A 12106-nucleotide genomic window follows, 5' to 3' on the forward strand; every position below is an offset into this window, starting at 1 on the left:
AATTGGGTTTTTGACAAAATGAAGTTTGGTTTGTTTGTTTGTTTTGCAAAAAGTCTCTTTTCCATGGAAACTTTCAGTTTTTTGTTGAAAAAATAAATATCTGAAACCCAAAATATTTGGGTTTGGTTGTCGTGCAATGGTGCCTCATGGAAGCTGTAGTTTGGTTCTCCTCTATGGGTGAGGCTCCCCTAGCCTGGCCACATCTCCTATTATTAGGGCTGGTAGAATTTGATTTTTTTAAAAATAATTTTGATGGATGATATCAATGTTTATTTTTAAGCATTTTTGTTATTTTTATCCACTTAAATTTCACAGTTACACAAAACTATGGGTTTTCATCAATTTTTATTCATTTAAATTTTCAGATTTGTGGGAAATTATGGGGAGGGTCATATCATTAGTTGATGATAACAGACATGGATTTCAAAAAGCTAATGCTTTATAACAAATTACAGATTGTCAACATCACATCAAAATACCCAAAGTAAATAGCTTTAAATCAAACTCTAAGATTTCAAGCAACATTTTTCTTATTTTGCCTATTGGTAAATTTGGATTATCATAAATGGAAATAATTTTTAGTCGGTTTTGTATGTACAGTGAAATGGACATTTACCAACATTTACTGATAAAAAATCAAATCCTTCCAAGTCTACCTATGATGCACCATGGCCAGAGACCCCCATGATGAAACAGCCTCCCCTCATCATGAGGGGAGACTGTGGTGCATCATGGGAGTTGTAGTCTAATTAGGTAGTCTACCTATATAGGAAAATGGGAGCATGAGGCACGTGAACCAACTCACATGGGGCACCATGCCAACATATCCAAATGGAAACATTTTGGTTTTCAGATGAAAAATATGTCAAAACAAAATTTTCTGTCTCATAAAAGCCCATTTTCTGATCAGTATGTGAAACAACTATTGCTGCACTTTGGTCTTGATTTCTCTATAGAACAAGAAAACTGGAGATTAAATGCTTTCAAAATATAAAGGTGAATATTTTCAAAAGTGACTAGTGATTTTGGGTGTCAATATCAGGTGCTCAATTAAAGCTCAATACAATTTGAAACACTTTAAAGCAGCCTGTCTTTTAGAAAATGCTATATACCTCACCTATGAAAATCAGACTTCTTTAAGAGGTGTCAAGTTGGCACCCAAATCAGTAGTCCCTTGAAACCCTCCATACAGCAGTCTTTGGGCAAGTTATCATTTAGATTTTACTTTGACAACACAAGAATCTCACAGAGCTTTCATGGAGAAATCATTTGTAGAAATGTCATGACAAATTTCACACAGTTGCTTCAGAATTTACCATTGTGTTGGCACTGCATTCATGATATTTATTTTTTTTATTTCTGCTCGCAGTCACTGAAAATGATTTTATATGTGACAAATGCTTGTCAAACTGTGACCATTTTGTTAGATTAAACTATGACATGCATAATTTCATTTCATTTGGCTCTTTTAATGATTTTTGCCTTTGCAGGGTATGTGTAAAAGGCAAAATTATCCAGTTTCACATGTGGCATGAACGTATCATAAAACTCTAAAAAATCAAAACATATGGAACCCCCTCTCCTTCCCTAACATCTGGATCAGCTCAGCTGTTCACAAGTAAGCAAAGTTGCAGTGACTTCCCCCCACCCCCTTTTTTCTTTCTGCTTCAGTGGGTGAAAAGTCTTTGCTATGTTAAACTGGGAAAGTGCCGCTACATTTAAGGGATTATAATCTTCAATTTCCTATTAGAATGCAGATAGGAATCTTTATGGAGTCTCAACCTCAGAAATGAAGCAGAATTGCCATTTCATCCTCTTCCATCTTCGGAACCCTTAGTCTATGGCTAATTCCAAATACTTGCTTTTAATGTTAAATAAAATACTAACAGTATCATATTTTTTTGTATTAGTAGAATATACAGGTTTGGTAACAAAGAAATGCTACCACCACCAAAAATAAATATACATGCTGCATGGCAATGCTTTATGGGTCAGATTTAGCTAGCCTTACTTGTATTGACACAGAACCTTAACTGCTGTGAAGACAAATGTATATATAAGTTATAATTGCTTAGGTATAGAAATTTTTCTCTAGGAAAAGTTTAATTGTTAAGTAGCTTTTAATATTTTTCAGGAATTTCCTCTTGAAGCACCCTTAGATTGCCACCATGTGATTTCTTGCTTATGTAGGTGCAGAAAACTAGGTAGCTATAGAATAGTAATTATTTTTAGCTATAAACTGAACTGAGGCCGAGCAACCAAAAGGATTTTAATATTAATGTGAATTAGGATCCAAATCTCCTAGAAGGCTTTGAAAATCTTCATCTGAATCTGCAAAGGAAAGGTGATCTAGTGATTATGGGACTCGACTGGGGATCAGGAGAGCTAGGCTCTTTGAGAAAGTTACTTAATCTCTGTGTGCCTCAACTCCCCATCTGTAAAATAGAGATAATAATGCTCCCTTCTTCCCACCTGTCATCTCTGTCTTGACTATTTAGAGTGTAAACTCTTTGGGGAAAGGACTGTCTCTTACTATGGACTGAGTGAATAGAGCGCACTAAACTCAATGGGTATATAGGCTACGTCTACACTTGGAGCTGGAGGTGTGATTCCCAGCTCGCGTACACACACTCACTCTAGCTCTCATTGAGGTAGTGCACTAAAATAGAAGAGTAACGGTGGTAGCATGGGTAGTGGTGAGTAGAAGCACGGGGTAGCCGCCTCAAGTACAAACCCACTCAGGCCCGTGGTACGTAGTCAGGAGGCTAGCCCATTCTGCTGCTCGCTACCGCCCATGCTGCTCCGGCTACACTACTTTTTTAGTGCACTACCTCAATGAGCGCTAGAGCGAGTGTGTGCGCGGGAGCTGGGAATCACAACTCCAAGTGCAGAACGCACCTTCGTCGGGCCTCTAGGAACTACCATTAATACAAATAAGATCTTCTCTTCTGGATTCTGCCAAAATCATACTATGGAAGAATTATGAATGCCTGAATTAAGAGATAGTTTTGACATCCTGTTGGAAAACTGAATCTCAGTCATCCACCTCCTAATTTTTACACAGAGGCTTACATCATAGTTGAGAACAGCAACATTCCATGGCTTGCGGTAATAGGTCCTGGTATTCCCATCACGCACTCGTTCACAAACACCATTAAAATACTCATTTTCAAATGGGCTTGCCATTGGCTGCATTCCTAGAATGTTGATTCTACAAAGAAAATAAAGACACATGTTAAACTTCAAAAAGATGGTGTTAGCACCTTTAGCCTGTAGACAGCGGTATTATGACCTAGAAAAGCCAAACTACATAAAAATTACATATGATAACTGACAAAAAACTGAATCTGGAGTTCCTGTTGTTCAGCATTGATATTAAAGATCCCATAAGACTTTTCATAAGAGTGAGGGTTTGCAATATTGCCCTGAGCCAATGTACTGCCATAGTTACCTCAGAAGTTACTGGATTCAGTGGTGCTACGAGTGTACCACGGGTTTTGTATGTTACATTTGTTTATAAAGATTGTTAAGGGTGCCCAGGAGCTTGGGATGGAAACTCTGATGATAGAAATCAAAAGACTAAAGAGGCAGCAGAATGTCCTAATGGATAGGGCACCACATTAGGACTCGGGAGAGCAGCTTTCTAGTCTCACTTCTGCCACTGGGTTGCTCAGTGACACTAGGCAAGTCACGTCTTGGGACCTTAGTTTTCCCATCTGTAAAATGGGGATAATGATATGTCCTTTGTAAAGCACTTTGAAGTCTGTGGATGAAAAGTGCAAGAATGAAAAAGTGATTGGTATTATTAATAAAAATGAAACATGATGGGATCCTTTGGAATGAAAGGAACCCTATAATAAAGACCTATTTCTTCTCAAATAGCTATTCATCGCTAGCAAGCTTTATGGGATCAAAATAAGGTTATATTTTTCCAAATACACTTTTATCAGATTGTTTCTAATTCTCAATATTATATTGTATATTACTATATTTTGCAATATCAAGTGTGTACAGAAGCCACCCAGCCTTCAGGCGGAATATACAGCTAATGTTATCCCAGACACTGCTCAGGAAGAAATAGAGCTAGGGCACTACAATGGCCTAGATCGGAGGAAAGGCAATTAAAATAATAGCAAACACAGGAAAGTTAACAGATTCATCTTCCAGTTTCATAGATCTGGTGAGAATGTGAGATAACAAGAAGTGTACAAAGAAGATATACCTAAAATCACTCCTTCCTGTGGGATCTCATACTGGAATTTGCCTTTCCTTGTCTGTCTCCTAGATTGTAAGCTCTCGGGGCCAGAGGCTGTCACAATCTTTGTGTCCTGTACAGCACCATGCACACTGTTGACCTTATCAAATAGCTATCATTCAACAGAACAATGAACGCTGCTATTATACATCTAAACAATATTTTCCTTATAGAAGAGCTAACTAATTGTAATAACACTAAAAGACTTTAAGTGCCTAGCACATTTCTGGGAACTTCAAAAATAATGTTTGCTTGTTTTTCGGTTACAAAGGTCTTCATTTATCAATTTTAGACTATTTCTGAGATAGAGGTGATAGGGAAAGGCTGTAATTTTCAGTTGAACACTAGGTGGAGCTGCAACATGCTGATATTTTTGTCTGTTCCAGTTTATGCTGCTGATTTCCAATTCAATTTGTACATAAATTACAGGCCCTTCCCCACCTGTCCCAAACCCCAAAACAAAAGAGAGCAACTCCCCAAACAAATAACCAAACCTAACAAGCCAACAAACCGCCAACTACCTAGAAAGGAAAGGTAAATATATGCAAAGAAAAGAAGATGAAAAATGCTGCTGTAACCAATGAAGCTCTGGGGATTCGGTAGTCCATAGGATGTTAAAACAAACAAACAAACATTTTTCTAATATTCCCTGTCTGCGAGGTAGTAACGGTAGTAATGGAGGGTATAATTGCTATAGATGCAGACTTTTGATGAAAAAATATCTGGATATATTTTCTCATTTTTCAGATATTACTTTAGTATGATGATGGTGGGGAAAGATTGTTTGAGAAGCTGCTCTAAGAACAATAGTGAACTAATCCTCCCCCATCCTCCCCCAAACCCAGCTACCTAATATATAAAGGTTTGAGAAATTTGATGATGGATGCCTTGCTAAAGCCCAGCCATTTCTAGATTGGGCAAGAGGGGAGGGCTAGAGAGGCAGAATCTCAAGATGGTATCCATCCCCCTCATGCAACCTCCTGGGCACTACTTCTACAGATCTAGTTACAGAACCCAGCATCAGTGGCATGGCCATTTTGTAAGGCCCACAATGAGCAAACCTTACGTGCTCTGGAACACACTGCACGATACAGAGCAGGGGTAGTCAATTACTTTTTTGTCAAGATCCAAATTTCTTGGTCAAGGTATAGTCAAGGCTCAGACTCCAGAGAAAACAATACAAAAAATGATAATAAATACATTGGCAGTGTGTGCATCCCCTGTGTGGGGAGGCTAGCCCTCTGCCCCGTCTCTTCCACCCAAGGCCCCGCCCCACCCTTTCCACTTCCACTGCTCTTGCTGGCTGGCACACAGATGCAGGCCTGAACCCTGGCCTACCAGCATCTGGAGGAGCCCTGGCCGGCCCACTGGTGCCTGGAGGAGCCCAGCGGAGCCCTGGCCGGCCCGCTGGAGCTGAGCCAGGACCGTGGGCTGCCCAGAGCTGTTCTGAACACTACCCAGAGGCTGCTGCGGGAACCATTAGCAGAGGTCTGGGGAGGCTTAGCCTCCCTCAGCCTCTATTACCCACCGCCCAGGAATAAATAAATAAAAAGATTTTGGGGTCCATTCAAAAGCATCTGGTGGTCCGGATTTGGCCTGGCGCGGTCTGCCTATCGACTGTCCCATATCTGCCTATCAACTACCCCGTATAGAGCTTGTGCTTGTAGGAATATGAATATAGCCACAGCAGTGGGGCTTAGTCAAGAGGTTGCCGGAAGGTGATGGCCACCTGCTGGAGTGGGGATGGGAAGGAGGAGATTCTCTGGTCATTCTCCAGGAAGAACTGCCCAAATCTGATGATGTTGGTACCTCTGTTTGTAAAACGTATTTAAAATATCTTCAGCTGCCTTCCCTGAAGCAAAGGTGGGTTAATATAACAGCAGCAACACGTGGCACTTACAATGCTTTTTGTCTGATCTCAGGGCATTATTAACCCCAGATGAGTAAAAGGAAACAGAGGTTAAGAATTTTGCCCAAGGTCACAGAAGAGGCTAGTAGATCATGAATAGAATCTTGGGGCCTGATCATCTGGCCCATGTCTCCTAACTTTGTCTGGTGCCAACCGGGGTGTCTCCCTTTAGCTATGGCTTTTCATTGAATACCCTTGTCCAGCAGTCCTTCCAATCTCTGACACTTCAATGTCCGAGTCACGACATGGTGATTTTGGATCTCTCTCACAGTCACTTTCATCAGAAAAGTCTCCACAGTCATTGTCCACATTACACACAAGCCTCTTCTTTATACATCGACCTAAGCAAAGAATGAAGAACTGAACATTTCTAATCCTTTTTTAACATGGGGTTTACATCAGAAAAACAAATATTCCTTACTGGAATCTTCCTCATAGAAAGTGTATTTTCATTTCAGCCAGAAATAGGTAAAAACCTAATCCCTTGTTCCTCTAAGTGAGGAAAAAAAACCTTTAAATTTACCAATTATTTTTAATGGGATGGCACAGAAAATTAAATGGCAGAAGAATTTCTGACATTCATAGAGAATTATCGTGATTTGATTTATTTTTAGATTATTGTTTAATGTCAAGATTTGGGGTATTTTTCTTTGAAGTATAAGAGTGTGGGAAAACATTAGTTCTTATAGGTTAGTGTCAGCAAAGTCATATTTTTGAGTTGCTTGGGAGGATGTAGCATATACTCAAAATAATTTATGTTTTTATTGTGACGTACAAACAAGGGGAGAAATTCTGACCCCATTAAAGTCATTGGGAGTTTTGCCATTAACTTCAATGAAGGGAGGATTTCACCTCAGTGGTTTTGTGCAGATTAATTGTCTCTACATGATTTAAAGATTTTAAATCAGCCCTGACATAAGAAGATGCAGTCTATTGATGTCAATTAGCTGGCCTGTAAAGTGCTAACTAATGTCTATGTAGTATTATTAAAATATGCTTGGGAGGGTTGATTTGTCAAATCCCCCCTATGCAAAATAAAGTCATAGAGTTTTGTAATTTTACCTGTATTCTAAGAGGGTTTGAACCTAGATCTCCAGAGATAGACTGAACTGCTGAAGTCACCTGGACTTCCCCACTTAAATGTCTCTTTTCCCCACTGATTTTTCATAAAGCGTAAACAAAAAAGATTCACTCAGCTCCATTTGGAATGGATACAACATAAGAAAGGAAACTTGTGGAACTGGCAACTTTTCAGATGGAATAGAAAGAATAGTTAAGGAATTTAAACCTAAATATATAGGCCCTGATTCAGCAAACTATCCATATTCAGCAAAGTATTTAAGCATGTGTTTAACTTTAAGCACGTATTTAAATCTATTGACTTTAAATGAGATTTGAACATGTGCTTAAAATTAAGCAGATGCTTCTATGCTTTGCTGAACTAATTAGCCTGGTGTGAAAGCAACACCTACCTGAATCACATCTAAAGTCAGCTCCACAATCGATTTCTTGCTCTTCTGGACAGGCTATGCTGGTTTTACAGCTTTGTGTGTCTCCCAATGATTCCAGGCACCGTTTCCCACGAAACTGTCCAAATTTCTCAACACTTCTAGAGCGAAACTACAAAGATATATAATAATAATAATTAGATCTGCTTAAAGAAAAACAAGACAAAAATTCAAATATAACTAGAAATTTTCCCCCTCAAAATTTCATCCAAGTTAGAAATTTCTTCATGAGCTGATTGGTTGAAAACCTGGAAAAATATTTTGTGGAAATGTCATCAATAGGTTTCCCTTTTTGTTCCTTAATCTCAAAGTTGGAAATTTTGTCAACATTTAGAAATTGAAAACATTTTGACTAGCTCTAATAATAATAAAATAAAAAATATTTTGCACTTATGCAGCATTTTTACAGCATCTCAAAACAGGTTACAAATCACATCTTTGAAGTACTCCCCTTTTTTTCTTAAAGCACAGAAGTGGACATTGAAGAACAGGTAGGTTAAATGACTTTCCTAATGTCACACAGCAAGTTGTTCACAGAGGCACAACAGAACTCAGATCTCCTCATTAGAGATGGATGAAATTTTTCAGACTAAACTTTTTTTTAACAAAAAATGCAGATTTGGGTTTGTGACGTTATAAGTGTAATATAATATCTCATTGAAAAATGACAGGTCCAGAAAGAGTTAATTAACTCAGACTGACCTGACCCATGGCCGAACTTTAGAAACTGGTTAGGAAGATATGTAAATAAATAGAGCTTTAAAATGCAAGTCTGCATTGTTAGAGGTAGAAGGGTAGGTGTTTGCTCAGGTCTTGTGACATAAGCAAACAAGTCTTGTCTATTGCTATAGCTTTGATTCAAAGATCAAGAAAGGAATATTAACATTTAGGAAGATACTTGAGTGAAATAGTATTATTGTCTATATGTCTCTTTGAAGGTTGTGGTAACCTGTATCTGAACTGTTTAATGGATAAATTACCCTATGCTAATTGCCAGGATGTTTGGAAGAAGGTGAGTTAAGCCTATTGTTTTCTCAGGCCAAAAGGCTGCTGGAAATGTATAAGAACCCTGGGACACGATCCTGCTTCATCTCAGATCTGCTTTGGGTTTCAAGAGGGGGAAACCTTAAGCCATAAGGCATTGATTGGAATCACCCTGAACATGGACATTGGACTATAACCTATGGACTATTTCTAAAAGGACTTTTGGCAACTACAAGCTCATCTCTGCTATGTATCTAAACCTCAAGAATTGAATTCAAGTCTGTATGTATATTGATCTTTTAACCAACACTCACTCTCTTTTGTTTTTTAATAAATTTTAGCTTAATTAATAAGAATTGACTATAAGCTTGTATTTTGGGCAAGACCTAAGTTATAATTAGACCTGGGTATGTGGCTGATCCTTTGGGATTGGAAGAACCTTTTCTTTATATGATGAGATAAGATTTTCAGTAATTATCATCATATGTTTGACAGGTGTGTCTGGATGGAGGCCTGAGGCTGGGCACTTTAAGGGAACTGCATTGCTTGGACTTCTGAGTAACCTGTATGGTAATATAGAAGTTGTTTTGTGCTGGCTTGGTAAATCTAAGTATTGGAATATCCACCAGCTTTTGGGGCTTGTCTGCCCCATTCTGTTTGCAGTTCACCTTAATTGAGTGACCTCAGCTGGCTCCCATGGGCAGCACCGTCACAGGGTTGACTGAAACATTTTGCTAATTTGTGTTAATTTTAAAAAGAGAAACAAAAATGGAATTTTCTTTTGACAAACCAAACTAGTTTGTCCAAAAAAAAAAAAAAATCATTTTGGGTCGACCCGAACTGTAATTTTTTGTTTTAGCCAGAAAACTGAAAAATATATTATTCATATAGATTTACTCTTGAGTCGCATTCTTCTGTTTCTCCACTAAATAATGCTTTCTCTCATTTACATTAATAGGTTACACTCAGAAAAATCTAAGTAGTACATTTTATTAAAAATAATATTTCAAATTATGGCCAGATTCTCAGCTAATGTCCATCAGCATAACTTCATTAACTTCAGTGAAGCTACGTTGATTTACATTACTGAGGATTGGGAAGACTGCAGATACTTTTGTGGGAATCTTTCATTAATAACCAAATTCTGAGGAACATCTTTGTGTAGCTTGAAATCTTGTAGCTTCCACCAACAGAAATTCGTCCAATAAAAGATATTACCTCCCCTATTTTGTCTCTCTCAAATTCTTATGGAATAAGTACAAATTTCATATTTTATTTACATTTTAGTCTTCATACTGAACTGGCCTCATACTTAGTATTTTATTTACTTGGAACCAAGTTTTTTTCGACAAAAGAAGTCCCCAAATTATACACAAACACAAGTCGAGGTTTAGGAGAACTTACTTTTTGTTCATTAATTCCAGACTTACAGCCCTCACATACTATGACTACAGATAAATTAGCAAAGATGCTATGTCTGAAGGTCTTTGTTAAGATCTGGATGCAGGAAGTCACTCGCCATGCATAAGAAAAATACCTTTATGGAACCTACTGCTTATGCACAATATCACATATTCCTATGTGCCAGTAGGTGGCACTCGTTGTAACTAATTCTTCACATGCACATATAAACAGATATATAGCTGTGGCACTAGTCACAAAAGGCTTATGTGGTGTTTTTTGTTACCATGAAAAATGACAAAAAAACTAAAAAGCTTTCATAAACAAAATCTTCATTTTTTAAAAATGTTCTTAAAAAAATGAAAACAGAAAAGCCCAGCTGTCAGTAATTTTTTTTTGTTTTTTGATGAAAACCTAAAAAAAAAGTCAATCAAACTTTGATGTTTCCTGCAAAAATTTCTGTTTTGCCAACAAAGCCCTTTTACATAGCCGTCTGCTCTTAGGTATAAAACAGTTGAGGGTACCCTTGAATCATAACATCAGAATGTTGAGGAGGAGTTTAGCACTCCACTATAATGGAGGACTTCTAAGGGTGAATGTCAGTCAGTAATTCCTGTGTCATTTTAAAATAAAACAATACACCTAGTACTTACCCTTAAATTTGAGCATGGGTCACATGGTCCCCATTCACTCCAACGGCTCAGTTTACAGTCTATTGGAGATTGAGCATTAGGTTCTCTTGTCCTCCTATGCAAAACTTTCCCTGAAGATCTATCAAACAAAAAATTTCAAACACAATCTCAGTTGGCTAAAATCAAGCACAAGTTTTAAAACATTGGTTAATGGTTTAAAAACAAACGTCCTTTTGCTACATCCTGGTTCACTTGCACAGCAGACGTTGGCATTTGGATATACAAACAGCCTCATTCTCAAACTCTTCACCAGGTTAAAAGGGGAAAGTAGAGGACATTTTACTTTTTACAAATATTTGAAGTCAAAGAACAGTTAATGAACCAACATTTTTTCTTCTTTCCTGGATGGATCAGGATCTAGTCTTTGTGTAGGTCATGTTAAGCTGCATGTCAGGGAAGGTAGTGAAATAACAGCTCACGACCAGCCCAAGGATCGCGCATAAACTCCAAGATTTGGTAAAATCAGAATTAAAGGCCTACATGTTCAAACGTGACTGGTGATTTTGGTGCCCAGCTTGAAATACCATAAAAGGACCTAGTGTTCAGGGAGTGGGTGCTCAACAATTTCTGAAAAATCAGGCTCCTTCAAGGTGTCTCAAGTTGGACACCAAAAATGGATGCACCCAGAATCACTAGTCACTTTCCAAAATTTGGACCAATATTTTTAAGATTACCTTAACTGGCTTCCTATCAACTCTTAGTTCATCTTTCTAGTTCTCATCCATTATATGATCAGTCTACAGACACAGAAAGTGACCATTATTTTACAAATACTTTGGGGCTTAAATTGACCGGACAGCAACTCTTCTATCCTAAACAGCTCAGGGATGCAGTGTAACCCTTTAGAGTTTAGAGGGCCAACTCACCTTGGCTGGCTCTGAAGCTGCTTCCAGTTCCCTGCCATCAGACCAGTGTACTGCTCTTCTCCTGGGTGAGAGACCCCACAGGTCTAGACCCCAGGTCTGCAGAACTACCAAACAGCTGACATCTCCAAGCTACCATCCAGTAGCAGCTGTAACCAGCTAGTATGCCACTTACTGTGACCTGCTGTGGACAGAGACCATGGGAAGTTCCATCTCGAGGGTTTGACAGACAGCAGCCTGAAGGCTCCTGACTGGCTCCCTGCCCTATATAAACTCACAGGGTATTCTAGAAGCATCCAGGCAACAGTGTGGATCTTCTGTAGTTGCCACAGCCATTTCTGCTTTCTTGTTTCTGACTTTCTGGCTTTGAACTCAGCTTGATTTGGACTTTGCCTCTTGACCCTTGGTATTGATCCTGGCCTGGAACTTGACTACGAGTTCCTCTGCTACTCCCAACCTCAGGTTTGCCCCTGCTCTGACCTTTGGCCCTAACT

The 12106-nt window shown here is 38.6% G+C and overlaps 1 protein-coding gene across 1 annotated transcript in view; it reads right to left on the minus strand.

Moving 5' to 3' along the window:
• The window catches only part of C9 (complement C9), a 36767-nt gene that overhangs the window by 12323 nt on the left and 12338 nt on the right, over positions 1 to 12106 (minus strand). Inside the window, exons 2-5 of the mRNA XM_034774720.1 lie at positions 10711 to 10828; positions 7637 to 7784; positions 6358 to 6505; positions 3073 to 3211 (exon numbers count right to left, since the gene is read on the minus strand). Of these exons, the coding sequence (XP_034630611.1) occupies positions 3073 to 3211; positions 6358 to 6505; positions 7637 to 7784; positions 10711 to 10828 (553 nt within the window). The remainder of the gene's footprint in view (positions 1 to 3072; positions 3212 to 6357; positions 6506 to 7636; positions 7785 to 10710; positions 10829 to 12106) is intronic.

Source organism: Trachemys scripta, chromosome 6 (assembly GCF_013100865.1).
Source record: "Trachemys scripta elegans isolate TJP31775 chromosome 6, CAS_Tse_1.0, whole genome shotgun sequence".
Lineage (NCBI taxonomy): Eukaryota > Metazoa > Chordata > Testudines > Emydidae > Trachemys > Trachemys scripta.